This window comes from Dichomitus squalens (genome assembly GCF_000275845.1).
Source record: "Dichomitus squalens LYAD-421 SS1 unplaced genomic scaffold DICSQscaffold_15, whole genome shotgun sequence".
NCBI lineage: Eukaryota > Fungi > Basidiomycota > Agaricomycetes > Polyporales > Polyporaceae > Dichomitus > Dichomitus squalens.
Window position 1 is genome coordinate 480304 of NW_006766897.1, and position 14687 is coordinate 494990.

General features: G+C 59.9%; 4 protein-coding genes across 4 annotated transcripts; 2 read left to right on the top strand and 2 right to left on the bottom strand.

Moving 5' to 3' along the window:
• The first annotated feature begins 67 nt into the window (after positions 1-67).
• On the top strand, positions 68-2456 carry DICSQDRAFT_161688 (glucose-6-P dehydrogenase). The gene is made up of 9 exons (XM_007366032.1): positions 68-99; positions 171-283; positions 341-375; positions 442-1105; positions 1207-1283; positions 1345-1546; positions 1617-1921; positions 1994-2136; positions 2189-2456. Exons 2-9 carry the CDS (start codon positions 190-192, stop codon positions 2220-2222), a joined length of 1554 nt encoding a protein of 517 aa, XP_007366094.1. The 5' UTR covers positions 68-99; positions 171-189; the 3' UTR covers positions 2223-2456.
• A 2374-nt stretch (positions 2457-4830) lies between these two features.
• DICSQDRAFT_180881 (uncharacterized protein) lies at positions 4831-8936 on the bottom strand. The gene is made up of 6 exons (XM_007366033.1): positions 7817-8936; positions 6952-7078; positions 6751-6895; positions 5868-6696; positions 5683-5789; positions 4831-5585 (listed from the first exon to the last, which is right to left on the bottom strand). The coding sequence occupies exons 1-6, from the start codon at positions 8903-8905 to the stop codon at positions 5369-5371; spliced, it is 2514 nt and encodes an 837-aa protein (XP_007366095.1). The 5' UTR covers positions 8906-8936; the 3' UTR covers positions 4831-5368.
• A 417-nt stretch (positions 8937-9353) lies between these two features.
• Positions 9354-10940, bottom strand: DICSQDRAFT_147353 (Dihydroorotase homodimeric type; the record flags this gene model as incomplete). The annotated part of the gene is made up of 4 exons (XM_007366034.1): positions 9354-9709; positions 9820-10239; positions 10301-10460; positions 10938-10940. The coding sequence occupies 4 exons, from the start codon at positions 10938-10940 to the stop codon at positions 9354-9356; spliced, it is 939 nt and encodes a 312-aa protein (XP_007366096.1).
• On the top strand, positions 10939-14225 carry DICSQDRAFT_170413 (kinesin-domain-containing protein; the record flags this gene model as incomplete). Its single annotated transcript, XM_007366035.1, has 3 exons — positions 10939-10969; positions 11065-11432; positions 11496-14225. The coding sequence occupies 3 exons, from the start codon at positions 10939-10941 to the stop codon at positions 14223-14225; spliced, it is 3129 nt and encodes a 1042-aa protein (XP_007366097.1).
• Positions 14226-14687: the final 462 nt, after the last annotated feature.

The following is a 14687-nucleotide window of genomic DNA, read 5'->3' on the forward strand; positions in this document are numbered from 1 at the left end:
GGATCAAGATTTACATCATCGGGCAGCGATGGGATGCTCTTTCAGCAACCTCCTCCCGCTGCCACTGGCTTCCTCCAGACGGCATAAGTCCCACCAAAGGTGCTCCCCTCGCCCCCCCCCCCCCACGTCTCTCTCTCATACTGACCGTCTGTCCCCTGCCGTCCGTCCAGTCAATCCCTCAAAGAAACAATGGCTACTACAGGTCGTCCCCGTGCCATGTCTGGCACCATCCCCTCCATGGAGACCGCCCACGATCAGCTCAAGGACAACACAGTCATCGTTGGTGCGTCCCCCCACCCGTCGCCCTCATGACTGTTGTCACCTTACCACTCGTGTGCAGTCCTCGGTGCTTCCGGAGACCTCGCGAAGAAGAAAGTGCGAGCCTATCTCTGAATCTGCCCGACGATCCTCCGCTTATGCTGCTCCTTGCTGCTTCCCCAGACATATCCCGCGCTCTTCGGCCTTTATCGCATGGGCTTCCTGCCCCGGGATGTCAAAATCGTCGGCTACGCGCGCACCAAGATGGACGATGCCGAATACCACAAGCGCATCACGTCCTATCTCAAGGTCGCCGATGATGACGCGGACGGCAAGGCCAAGATCGAGGAGTTCAAGAAGTTCACGTTCTACGTGTCTGGCGGCTACGAGGACGGGCCCTCGTTCGAGAACCTGAATAAGTTCCTTGAGGAGATCGAGTCCAAGTACCAGAGCAAGGAGCGCAACCGTCTCTTCTACCTCGCTCTTCCTCCCAGTGTCTTCATCCCCGTTGCCCAGCACATTCGTGAGCAGGCCTACTCGAAGGACGGCATAAACCGTATCATTGTCGAAAAGCCCTTCGGCAAGGACCTCGAGTCGTGCCGTGTCCTTCTCAGCTCTCTCAAGCAGCACTGGACGGAAGACGAGACGTTCCGTATCGATCACTACCTCGGCAAGGAAATGGTCAAGAACATCCTTGTCCTCCGTTTCGCCAACGTCGCATTGAACGCGGCCTGGGACAAGAACTCGATCAGCAATGTCCAGATCACGTTCAAGGAGCCGTTCGGTACTGAGGGCCGTGGTGGATACTTCGACGAGTTTGGTATCATTCGCGATATCCTGCAGAACCGTGAGTTCCGCGTTCCCATCATGACTCACCGTCGACGCGTCTGCGTGCCGTGACCGTTACTCAGCTCGGAGAGCGAAACGCTTACCCAATGCTATTACAAGACTTGCTGCAGGTGCTCAGTATCATCACTATGGAGCGCCCCGTTTCGTTCTCGGCCGAGGACATCCGTGACGAAAAGGCGAGTACTGAACATGCGTAGCAGCTTGCGTGTGCTTTCTAATGGTCCCGAAATTCGGCAGGTCAAGGTGCTCCGTGCGATTCCACCAATTGAGCGCAGCGACACGCTCCTCGGACAATACGTTGCGGCTAATGGAAAGCCCGGTTATCTCGATGACGACACAGTCCCGCACAACTCCGTCTGCCCAACGTACGCTGCCACTACTCTCTGGATTCACAACCCCCGGTGGGAAGGTGTCCCCTTCATTCTCAAGGCTGGTAAAGGTACGCGTCATCATCTCACGTGCTCTATTCACGGATGCTTACTATGATACGCCGCCGTACCGGGAATCAGCCCTTAACGAGGCGAAGGTTGAGGTCCGCATACAATTCAAGGACGTCACGCAGGGCATCTTCAAGGACATCTCGCGCAACGAGCTCGTCCTCCGTATTCAGCCCTCCGAGGCGGTTTACCTCAAGCTCAACACCAAGACGCCTGGCCTGAACACCCGTGCGATCCCGACGGAGATGGACCTCACGTACAAGCGCCGCTTCACCGACATCAAGATCCCTGAAGCGTACGAGGCTCTCATCCTCGACGCGCTCCGCGGCGATCACTCGAACTTCGTTCGTGATGATGAGCTTGACGTCGCATGGAAGGTACGCTGACAACACTCTTTTGACTTTCCTCGTCTGCGCAATCACTCATCGTAGCGATCGCGAACGTCATAGATCTTCACACCGATTCTCCACTGGATCGACGGCAAGAACGGTCCTGCGCCCAAGCCCGTTCCTTACCCGTATGGCTCCCGTGGTCCCAAGGAGCTAGAATCGTTCATCGCGAAGTACGGGTATAAACGGACTGTTGCCGACTAGTAAGTATTCTCATGCCTCGCAGTGTGCCATCGCTGACAATGGGCTCTCCAGCACCTGGCCAACAATGAACGTCTCGAACCTCTAAGCTGTCGTCGCTGGCTTGTACGAGTAGCGTAGTCTTAAGCAACCTCTGTTGTATCGGGATATCGGACGTAGACGTGGTATGCACAGGCTCGGGGTCGCTGGTGTGAAAGGATGCACGCATGTAATGTTCGGCCTCGCGACCTCTGGTCTCTCGAGATGTAGACGAATGAACCGCGATTAGGTGTTGTGCTGGAACGTATGACGTTCTATAAAGGCGGTGCACTCCTGCGCTTGGTTTACTCAGAAGACGTTTAGTTGGGCGAGCAGCTCAAAACTCTACTAAGCCACGATGACCAAGTGTAATTACGCGGGACGCGTTTACGGTACACGGTTGCATGAACTGGTCACTGGGTCGCGTTCCACTGGTCCCACGTGCGTGGCCCTATTACTGACTACCATGCTTGACAAACTTCACCAGGGAACCGCTTATACTGACCTCGTTTCTGATCGACGTATTCACAGACACACTGGGAGAGACTATTGTCGGCAGAAAGTCGAAGGCCTAGTGGGCTAACAACGCATGGTTTGTCTGTCTACGTCATGTCAAGGCAAAGCAGTAAGTACGATAACGGGTTCCGAAACGTCGCGCTGCCTACTGATGTCCTTTGAGCCCCTATAGACTCTCAACCTGTATACGCACCTTCTGATGGACTCAGTCGCGTGGCTCCGCGGTCTGGCTTCGTTGGCCTTGTCCGAGTTTGTGTTGTCTGGTGTGGTGACGGTGGAGAGCACTCAGGACGCTGATATCTGTACTCACCGCGACTGCGGCGATAATATCCCCTTTGCTCCCCTACTTGTCGTCGCCAGCGGCCAGGCTCGACCTTCGCAGCAATCACCGCTGTGTGCCCCAAAGGCAGAAAAGGCTCACGTTCCCAAGCCTCTGATGCTCTGCGAGATACAGTCTCTGAGCAGCTGGGGAACAAACTGCAGGTGCTTGCAGGCTCGTCACATTCTCAACTACCGATCGCACCGTCACTTCTACATGACAATTCAGCGTTCTTGATCCGCTGAGGCTGACCGACACGCCGTTATTCGGTCAGCCTCCAACCAGGGCGTATATAAAGAGTTTGAATACACATTTAAACCTCACCTCCTCTCTATACAGCTTGTCCACATCCCGCTCGCTTGTCTGCCTGGTAAGTACCCTCAGCCGCTCCTCAGCACTGAGCTGTCGCTCATACCCTCTACCGATACCGCAGATCCTCCCCTCCCCGACCTCGATAGGCGGTCGTGCCGGACCCCGTCAAGAGGCGTGGACACCGTGGCCCCTCCCCAGTTCTTCGTTGCCCGCTGGTCGGGGAGGTCGCGCCGGTCGCACCCGACGACCCTGGGCGAGGGCACCCGGTGTGATTCGCTCGGGCTTCGTGCACGTCAAGGAGCAGGTAAGACTTCCGTTCCCGAGGGAGGGACTTCGGTCCTGGCGCAGACCTTTCCGTGGTCCTCGGGATAAGTACCCTCTCGTCAGAGAGGGAAAACCAACATGCGCTTTTACAAGGTGTGTTCGTGTGGCCCTGCACTCTGGCAGGGCTCGTCGACGGCTTCAGAGCCGTTTGTCGACATGTATATCATGGTGCTATCGCTTTGATACATTCAAATGTCCATGCTCTTCATCTCGCCAGCCTCCAGAGCAGCAGTTTGGACAAGAGCAGGGGCGGGGACGCGGTCACGAAGTTACTCTTCCCCAATCTTTCGACCCATCATCGACCCATGACTTCCCGCTGTCATTCCGCGTACCAGGCGTCACTGAGCCACGCATGCTATGATCACAGACGCGTCAGCCCTCTATCATAGTTGCTCATAAGCTGGAAGTAAGATTTCTATGAGCGATACTCGCCACTGATACCCTGGCTGGCGACCGAACGATCGAAGAATCACTACGATACGTCATTGGTCTGTCGACGAGCTGACCTACTGGCTGGTATGCGAAGTGCGTTGAGGTGGCTGACTTCGGGCTGACCTAGGTCGAACTACAACGCCGGGGGGTATAAGACCACGCTCGCGAGAGCGGCTTCTCTTCAAGGTCTCGGGTAGGCATGTAGCTCTTGGTAGTGATGTACGGTTTGGGGTAGTTCCACGTAGCTTTTGGTAGTGTTGTAGGACGTGGTGTAGGTATCATGTAGCTCTTGGTACTAGCGATGTAGGGCTCGGCGTAGATTGCATGTAGGTTCGGTAGTTGTGTAGGGTTCGGCGTAGGTCGCATGTAGGTTTGATGATGATGTAGGGCTCGCTGTATTTTTGTGTAGCGCTTGGCAGTCATGTATCCCTGAGGGACTTTGGTCCTGCCACGGAAATCGATCACTGGACCGCGTCTAGGGTTCCCACGGGGGCCCTTCGCATACCCCTCACGGCAGGCAAAGCGCGATGGTCCAGGTGAGGAAATCTATGCTAAATATACGTGCCATGCAACGTGCCCATAAGATTTCCCAAATCACAAAGAGGGATACAAAGGCCCACTGGAAATGCTAGGGTCAGGTTGCGTTGCCCATATATGCCACACAAATTTCCCTGCTTGGAGCCTGGCGCTTTGCCCGCCGTGCCTGTTCCTCTTCCAAATCCCGCAATTCTGCCTCTCCATCGTACAGCGCCGGGCATTGTACCATAACGTTGGTAACGACGATAGCGACGCGGGGCGCTTGTATTGGGGTAGCCAAGGCTAAGCAAAAACGTGGCCGAGACAACACGGCAGCAAAGCACAGAGGGAAAATGATGTACATGATATTACTATGTATATCCCAATACAGTCCATTCATTGCGATTAACACCGAAAACAGGCAATGGACTCGGAGCACGAGGGACGATCTTGATGGAGAAGGATGGGATGGGAGGTTGAAGGAGACGGATGCATGTGGATGGTGGGCATGAAGATCCAAGACCGTGAGTGTGTGGAAGTGACGGCTAGTAGGGAGTCCCGGGCAACCTAGCATGGCGCCCAAATACAACAGTACGAAAGCGGAGTGGAAATCGAGAGAATGAAGAGAGAAAAATGCAGGTGACGAGAAAAGTATAGATGACAGCGAAAGCACACACCGGCCCTATTACCACTAGCACTACGCGCATTGAACCCAACGGCCGGGACGGGAGTTGACAGCAGACCCACAATTCGCAGAAGGCGGCTGGACGTCGAGCGGTCCATCCATTCCACAGGTTTTACAGAAGTCCCCCACGCTCCGACGCGCCGTGTGAGGCCCCGCCCGCGCTGGAGCCAGGACGTTGGGCGACAGACTGGCCGAGGTATATGGCGGCGAGCAGGGCGGCGTACGCGAACAGCATCGCCCACACGCGCACCGCCCGAGGCAGCATCAGGAAATCACGCACCCGCCAGAGAACCACCTGCAAAGCAGACGCAGACGCATAAGCACGTGTGCTTGAGACGAGATATGGGGAGATAGGCGACGGGTGAGGACACACTCGTGCATGAGCGCAGAATCGGACATGGGAGAGCGCGGGGAGGGGTGGCTCACCATTGGCTGTTGAGGTGCTCGATCCAATGCACGACGAGCCGAAGCCGGAGGCGTGGAGAACGGATGGGCAGGAGCTTCGCTTTTTCGTGCTCGTCGATCGGGAGAAGCTGCGTCGACAAACCAAGTCGGTGTCCGTTAGCACAAGAACGACGTTTGATGCGCGCCCTGGCCTGCGGAGGACGTACCAGTGCCATCCAGAAGCTGAAGCTGGCGGGGTCGCTGGGCATTGGGACATAGTTATTATGCAGATGTTGCACGACCCACGGGGTACCCCGCCGTGTCTGGTCGATGAACGCATGACACTTGGCCATGAGTTCGGCGTTCGTCGGCGGGCGCAGGGCAGCAGGTGCCTTCCCGTTCGGCTGTCGCTCGCCCGCGGGAGACGGAGTGGGGGTCGCATCTTCTGGACGAGCAGCAGCGCGATGGTCGGCAGCAATCCTGGGTGGGTGCGAAGATGGGGGAGCGATCGCGCCTGCGCCCACGTCCAAGGCTACTTCCGAGGAAGCTACTGGCAATTCCGACTCCGCCTGCATGACGTCACCGATTTCGACCCTCGAGGGCGCTTCTTCTGCCTGGTCACCCGCGCGCTCAACCACGCGGCTGTCAGCTGACTGCAAGTCTTCCTGACCGCGAGAGCCAGAATACGCGACGGGGCCGCCTTCTGCGGCGATGGCTTCGCTGTCGCCATTCATACTGCGGACTTCCTCATCGGGCGGGGCGAATGCGCTATCATCTAGTTCGTCCTCGTAGTCTTCGATGCGCTCTACACGAGCGACCGTGTAGCCGTCACGCATGCCGCGCTCCATGATGCGGAAACGCCAGGTGCCCCACGTCTCGACCACGCTCCGGCCGTCGGGGAGCATCTGCACGTTCCTGATCTGGAGCATGATGCCGTAGTCGTTCCCAGTGCTCACACTGCCGTTAGCGGACGTCGAGGGGGCAGCGCGGGGGGGTGGGATCATCCCGAAGCAGGGGTTCGGATTCTCGAGACATCGTCGGAGCATGAGCCGATATCTGCAAGTGGTTCAGTAAACGGGTGCGAGCGGCGATGATGGTGAGGGCGCCCACCTCGGCTCGAAGAAATGCAAGATGGTTGGCATGCCCGGGAAGCCGAGCTGGCAGACAAACACGGGAGTGTCGAGGCGCGCATCGCGTTCCTCGACCTCGACAGCCTGCCCGCGCTCAGCGTAGGCTTCTGGGAATGCTCTAAGAACTACCCAACAAAAATCAATAATGGACAAACGTCTCTTAGCTCGTAAGACCACTTACTGATGGCCAGGATGACCTTATTACAGGGGTGTTGTTGGAAGTAATCGTAGCCCGGGAGTTTCTGCCGGCAGAGGGGACACGTCTGGTTGTGGTCGAGCGAACGGAACAGGCAGCGCGTACAGAACGTCTGGGATGAGAAAGCGGTTAGATCCCGATCAGAATAGCCCGAAGTGTTTCTAGGAAGACCCGCTGTGCAGGACCACGACTCCGCCTTTGACAGGTCGAGTGTCCAGCGACAGAAGGACGGGAAGGACGGGACGAGTCAAAATGACTGGCGTGCGCGAGCACCTCACACGGGAGAACAACCAAAAGATATACTTTGCGCCATCCTTGCAATCGCTCGAGCACGACCGATCTTACGCCGCTAGGATCGATCGGAAACAAGGGCGATTTATTGTCAAGTCGCCCACGAGCAGCCTCTTTGTGCTCACACTCCTATTCCCAAGGAGCCACCGGTGCCAAGCTTTCCGGAGGCGGGTGAGCAGGAACAAGACGATCTACGCGACTCGCACCAACTAGCGGCGACCCACGCCCAAGGCGGGGGAGGGGGATACAGGGGTGGGAGCCACTCCGCGGATGCAAGTGTAGCCTCAGCGCGCGTGGAAGCGCACGATCGACGGTCGGTACCGCAACACCCGCGATGCATCGACGTGCGGTAACGCGACGCCGCTCGCGCGTAAGTGCTGAAGACTCATACGCTCGTGCGTGCTCTGCGCGTCGGGCGCCGCGACGTTAGGTCAAGAAGCTTACCGTAGTCATGCCTAATTTCCGACGCGACCGTGCTCCGACGGAACATGTGGGCGTCGCAGGGCATGCCGAAGTGTAATGGGAAGGCAGAAAGAATCGAATAGACGAATCGACTTACGTGTTGACACGGCGTCGTTATGGGCTGCCAGAATAACCCAAAACATATCTCGCACGTGAGCTCTGAGAGGAGCTCCTTCTCAAGCTGCGTATGTCGGTCGTGGTCGTTGCGATGGGGCTGCGCCTGAGACCGGGAGGGGCCAGCAGCACGCCGACAGAGTCGTCGGCGTCGTTTGCGAGGATGTAGCCGGGGGCTCGCCTCTGGGGGCGAGCGGGAACGGCTTGACCCGGTGCGCGGCTGGTTGGTGCCTCTTGTTGTGGACGGGGTACCCGGGAAAGAGGGCGGTTGTGGGGATAAGGGAAGATACTCGAGGTCCGAGTCCGAGTCGTACTCGCGTTCCGAGTCTGTGCGGTCTTCATAGTCGTCCGAGAAATGTGGCGGAGGAGAGTCTGGCTGGAGGTCATCCCGAGAAGCACGGAGGACAAGCTCAAGCAGCTTGTTGGTCGTGACGTCAATCGGCGGTGTGCGCGAGAAGGTTGCCGGGTAGCGGGGTGAGGAAGGGCAGCACGTCGGGAGAGGGCAGTGCGGGAGGGCGGGGGGGATGTCGACCTCCTTGGATGTGGAGGGCTTGTTGTGAGGGGGGAAGTGGGACGCGCAGAAAGTATGGCCGCAGTGGAGGGTCAGAGGGACATGGAGGAGGGAAGGAGGAGGGCAGAGCGGGCACTGGAGAAGCGGAAGGAGATTGTGGGAAGACATGCGGGCATGTGGGACGTTTGGGACGGAGGGGAGGGAGGATGTAGGAGCAGCATTGGGCGGGCTTGCCGGGGCGCGGACGATAGATGTATGTGGGTTGCGGTGATGGGCTTGGGATCGTGCATGGGCCTGGGGAGGAGAGCGATCCGTAGGGCCGAGTGTGGGAGACGGTCGACGGCGTGGGCGATGCGCAGCCGCGGCCACAGGCGACTCTCTCCCGTGTGCGCGATTCCTGCCCCGCCCTGCGGCCTCATGCCCCTCCTCCCTCCGATCCTTTCCCGTCCCCCGCCCTTCCTCGGAAGGTGCCCTGCCGTCTGCGTCGCTGCACGCCCCGCACTCTCCGCGGGCATCGGCGCGCATAGTCTGTCCGGGCTTAGGCTGTGGGGGGTCTGTCATTCGGGCGTAGAGGACGACATGGGCGCAGAACACATATGAGGGGAGATGACGAGGGAGAGAGAGGGTTACCAGCATTCATAGCATCACGCATATGTCGCCGATCGTCGTTCCTCAATTGACACCCGTCCCACGTGTCCCTTCTCTCGATCGCCCGCTGGATCTCGCCTGATCCTTCCTCCGTCCTTGGCGCGCGCCACCTGCGACTCCTCACTCCTCCGTACATACTCGTCACAGTAGCCAGTCTCAGCTAGCAGCGGTACTTGCTGGCCAGTAGCTTCCATACGCCAACCATAGCAACTGTCGTATTGACTGCAAGCAGTCACGCTCTGCGGCTGCCGCGGCGCCTGTCCTCTACCGTAACCGTCCTCTGTCAAGCTTCCCGCGCTGTACATACAAGTCGCTACTCTTCCTCGCTCCGGCGTTCAGCACACCCTAATTATCGCCCAGATCAGGACGCGTTTCCCCCTATCTCCCATCCAAGCTGCTTGCCCGCCCAGAACGGAACAACATGTGTCGGCCCTGCCCCGTATCCCTGGCTCGCGACGACGTGGTTCGACGCTCGTCGGAGCACGACCCGCACGGCGCCTTCCCCGACGGGCCGCTCGTAGAACGCCCGCCCGTGCCCGCTCACGAACCCCTCCAGCTTGTCCAACGCTCCGAACGACTCCAGCAAGTGCGCGACCAACGGCAGCAGGATGGGCGAAGTGTACACGCCCGCGGCGCACGCCGACGTGGGCGACGCCGCCGCCTTGCTCTCGTACGGGTGCGGCGCAGAATCGGATCCGAGGAAGAATCGGGGATGCCCTGCGGCGACCAAGCGGTCAGAAAACGTCAGCGGTGCATTGAGCGACGACGGCGTCGTCTCCCGGGCCCCGCCTGAGAGCCTGAGAGCACGAGAGCACGAGCGCACCGACCTTCCTTAACCACCTCCTGCAGCGCCGCGCGGTCGTCCGGGTACTTCGCGACGGGCTTGCAGAAGTGCCACGCCTGGCCGGCCCAGTCGTCCACCGTGAGCGACAGGTGGTGGGCGGTGATCGAGCACGCGACCGTGGGCCCGAGGCTCTTGACGCACTCGACCGCGGCGCGCGTCGTCGCGTGCTCGAGCACGATGCGCAGCCTCGGGAACCGGGCGTGCAGCTTCCGCAAGTGGGGGAGGAACGCAGGCTCGGCGTTGAGCACGCAGGTGTTCGTCGCCGCCGAGGACGGCACTTCGCCGTGCAGATTGAGCACCATGCCGGCCTCTTCCATGGCGGCGAAGACGGGGTGGTAGGCTTCGTACGATTCGATGCCGCCCTCGGAGTTAGTGGTCACCCCGCGTGGGTACGACTTGACGCCTGGGACGGCGTTGAGACGACTCGCGGCAGATGGGAGGCGAGGGGCGGCCTGAAGGCGTACCGACAATACCGGCCTGCGCCGCCTTGTGTATTTCCTCCGGGGTGAGCTCCGGGGAGAGGTAGAGGGTCATGAGGTACTCGACGGACGGATCGATCGCCTGGAGCTCATCTCGATAGCGCAACGCCTGCTCAGTAGTCGTGACTGGCGGCTTCAGGTTGGGCTAGCAGACATGGCGGAGATGAGATGAGATTTAGGGAGGAGGTAGAGTGCCAGAGGGAGACGTGCCATGACATAGGCGAGGGAAAATCCGCCTTGGCGGACATGCTTTGTCACCACTTGAGCAAGATCCCCTTGGCGTAGGTGTACATGAAAATCTGCGGGCGAGGGCACGGAGATGGTGTCTATGGGCGTCGACATGGCCAAAGTTGCCCAAAGTTCAAGCCTCTACAGCTGCTTTACTAGATTACCTCAATCTAAGCGCCCCAAGAGATGAAAGGGTGCTATGTAGGCGCGCACCTGAATGCGGTCATGTGACGTGAAGGGAGGACGCGTTGGCGCCGGGAAGGGCAGTGTTTGGTTTGCATGGCAGTTGAACCGTCCCTTCTCTCCTCAATCACACATTCCGAACGCCCGCTCCCACAACAAGGGCCCTCCCCCACCTCCACTCCTACGCCTCTCTCCTCCCCCTCCTATACACCATGGCCGCTGCTGGCTCCATCACTGTTGCCGGTAAGCCTCCCTTTCTTCTGCCGCCACCAATCTGGAGGCGAAAAAGTTGGCATATGTGGGAACCGCATTATTCACCCTATGTGTCTACCTTACAGTTCGCGTTCGGCCTCCGACCCCATCCGAGGCCGCACGTCTCCCCCAGCAAGTATACGACGCATGCATCCGTGGCGACGGTGCCCTCTCCACGCCGGGGCGCGTGGCCAACACATCAACGCTCCGCGACATTGTTCAAATCGTCGATGACCGCGTCCTCACCTTCGACCCGATGGAGAAGGACCAGACCCGCGCATTCGTCGAGCGGGGGTTCCTTCCACCAGGCACGAAGCGGTACAAGGACAGGAGGTTCATATTCGACCGCGTCTTCAGACATGACGCGACACAGGCGGAGGTGTACGGGGCGACCGCGCGTCCGCTGCTCAAGACCCTGTTGGATGGGTACAACACCACAATCTTTGCTTACGGCGTACGCCCCTCTTCCCTTTAGTGAGCCGCCGGATGGGAGCTGATGGTCGCGTTACCTGTGCAGGCTACCGGCTGTGGCAAGACGCACACAATAAGCGGCACAGACTCCGACCCAGGAATCATCTATCTCACAATGGCGGACCTCTTCCAGGAGATCGAGGACCGCAAAGAAGACTACATCGTCGACGTCATGGTCACCTTCCTAGAAATCTACAACGAGGAGATCCGCGACCTCCTCGCCGAGCCCGGCAACCCCGCCCCGCGCGGTGGTCTGCAAATACGAGAAGACAAGAGCGTCAAGGTCGTCGGTCTCACCGAGCTCCGTCCTATGAACGCAGACGAGGTGAAGCAGATCGTTCTCCTTGGGAACTCGCGCCGCACGCAGAGTCCAACACACGCAAACGAGACGAGTTCGCGTTCGCATGCCGTCCTCCAAGTACACGTGACCCAAGCCCCACGGACTGCTGCATTGACCGAGCAGAAGACGATGGCGACGCTTTCTATCATCGACCTGGCGGGCAGCGAGCGCGCGGCCGCGACGACGAACATGGGCCAGCGCATGGTAGAAGGCGCGAACATCAACAAGTCGCTTCTCGCCCTCGGCAACTGCATCAACGCCCTCTGCGAGAGCGGGGGCGCCATCCGCCACGTGCCCTACCGGAACAGCAAGCTCACGCGGCTGCTCAAGTTTTCGCTTGGGGGCAACTGCAAGACGGTGATGATCGTCTGCGTCGCGCCGACGAGCGCGCACTTCGACGACACGCACAACACGCTTATCTACGCTGAGCGTGCGACGAAGATAAAGACCAAGGTCATCACGCGCAACGTCGTCAACGTCGACCGCCATGTCGGCCAGTACGTCGAGGCGATCAACCGCCTCAACCTCGAGGTCGCCGAGCTCAAGGAGAAGCTTGCGGGTAGGCGCGACCAGGAGCGCGAGGCGGAGAAGCGCAAGCGTCGCGAGGCGCTGCTTGAAGTCGAGCGGGCCAAGAGCGACCTGAAGCTCAAAGCGGAGCAGATGCAGCCCAGCATCGCGGACGGCGCGAACTGCGCGGGCAAGCTCGCCGTTGCCGAGGCGAAGCTCAAGGTTATCCGCGCGCGTCTCGCAGAGCTGGACGCGCAGGCCGCGGACTCGTCCACCCCACTCTCTTCCGACCTCGAGACGGAGCGGGTGTTGCTGCAGGCTCTGGCTGGCCCCGAGGAGCAGATCCTCAGGGCGGAGAGCGCGCTCAACGTCCGCGTGCAGCGCGCGAGCAACTCCGGGGCGCTCTTCGACGCCACCCTGCGAGCTGTCCAGGAGCGCCGCTCGTCAGACAAGCTGGACGAGGTTTCTGTGGAGAACGTGAAGCTGGACGCTCGCTGGCGCAAGGCAGATATGGAGCGTGTCAAGGCGGAGGCGCAGACACAGGCCCTCCGAGAAGCGGTCACCGCGCAGACGGAGGCGCTTGTGAGCCTCGTTGGGCTCGTCGGACGCTGCACGGTCATGCTTGGGGAGGCGGGGAGAGCGCTTACCGCTGCGACGGGGGAGGGCCGCGAAGGGCTCGAGTCGACGGCGAAGTCGCTCAGCGTCTCGCTGAAGAGCGTCGCGGAGGGCAACGACGCGGCGTTCAAGTCGCTCCTTGGGCACTCGATCGCTTCCTATACCGTCGCCCCTGTCCAGGAAAGCGCGTCCGCGCTCAGCAGCTTCAAAGGATTCGCGAGCCTTGGCCATGGACGCGTCGTGTCTGGTCCAATCGTGTCACAGCAATCGAAGACGAAGGTGTCACGGCGGTCTTCCTCGTATGGCTCCAGCTCTCCTCTCCGCAAATCGGTCAAGAGTCCGCGGAGATCGCTTCGTTCGAGCCTTGCGGCATCATCGGCGCCGTATAGGCGCGTATCGGACAAGGACAAGGGGAAGAAGAAGGGCGTCCAGTGGCGAGACTACGCGGGCCAGGGCGACCTTGACGACGGCGGCGAGGGATCCGCTTCTGGTTCGGGACCCGTGGTCGTCTCCGTCACCCCCGCCGATGCCGGCTCAGCATCGTTCTCGATCCCGGCGGAGACATCGCAGCGTAACGTGTCCATCGGGGGCTCCGAGAGCGAATGGGAGGACGAGAAAACGGACACGAGCATGGAATTCACCCTCTTCTCCAAACCCTCGACGTCCTCCGCCGGCGCGTCGTCGTCTTCCGCCAGCAGCTCCACGCGCGGCGCTCTCGGGAAGCGACCAAGGGCAAGCCGTCTCGATCCTGGTTTCCTCAAGTCACGGTCACGCGCCTCGGCACTGGGCAGCCTCGTCGAGGACGACGAGTCTGCAGCGCTGGGCTCGCCGCAGCGCAACGCTCCGCTCATGGACCGCAACATGAACCGCGCCCCTTCTCCCTCAGACGAGTCGAGCAGCTCGTCGACGGCCGTAGGCAAGGCGCGCGAGCGGCACCACAACAGCCCCGCCAAGCGCGGGCCGTCGACCCCCAAGGCTGCCAGCAAGAGTGGCCACAGTCGCCGGCGGTCGAACATCGGGCCCATGCGCGTCGAGCGGCCCCGGCGGCGGTCGAGCCTGATCCCCCAGCTGTCGCCCCAGGCCCGCGCCTCGCTGGGCGGCGGGGGCTCATCCTCCGTCCTCGGCAAGGGTCCCAGGCGGGTGCCGCTGGGCGAGCGATCGCCGGCGAAGCGGCCGAAGAGGATGTCGTTGCTGGCGGTGTCCTCTGCGCGCATCGCGTCTAGCCGGCTGAAGGCCGCGGACCCGAACGCGAGCATGGACGTCAGCTTCCGCAGCGGGAGCGCTGCTGGCGGCTCGAGGCCGACTTGGCGGTGAATGCTTGCTCGTATCCCTACGCGGTAGGGTTCCTTGGCTCTGAGATGGACAAGCATGCTTGTCGTAAGGCTATAGACTGTTGCGAGATGTTTTGTGTCTTGGAGGCAGGGACCCGAGATGACGCAGTTAGTTTTCAATAGTGAAGTTGTGCATGTATAACGACGCGACACGATCATCTATTCGCTTTCTGTTTTCTTGTTTGCTATGTTATCCTCTCACTTCCGAAAATGTTTTACTACATACCATATCTCCTTCCACACGCATGCCTGCCTTTCCGCTCGCGCTACGTTTTCGTCTAGAGCATCTTTGTAAAGCACATACCCCTCTCTCATGTTGTTTTCTATTACACTATGCACATCTCTACTGCCGCTATTCATGGACTTTTCATCTCAGGTCGCGTGTGCAGTGTGAGTAACACTCAGAGAGGAATACTTCTACCGGCATTCCATGGTAGTGTTGTCC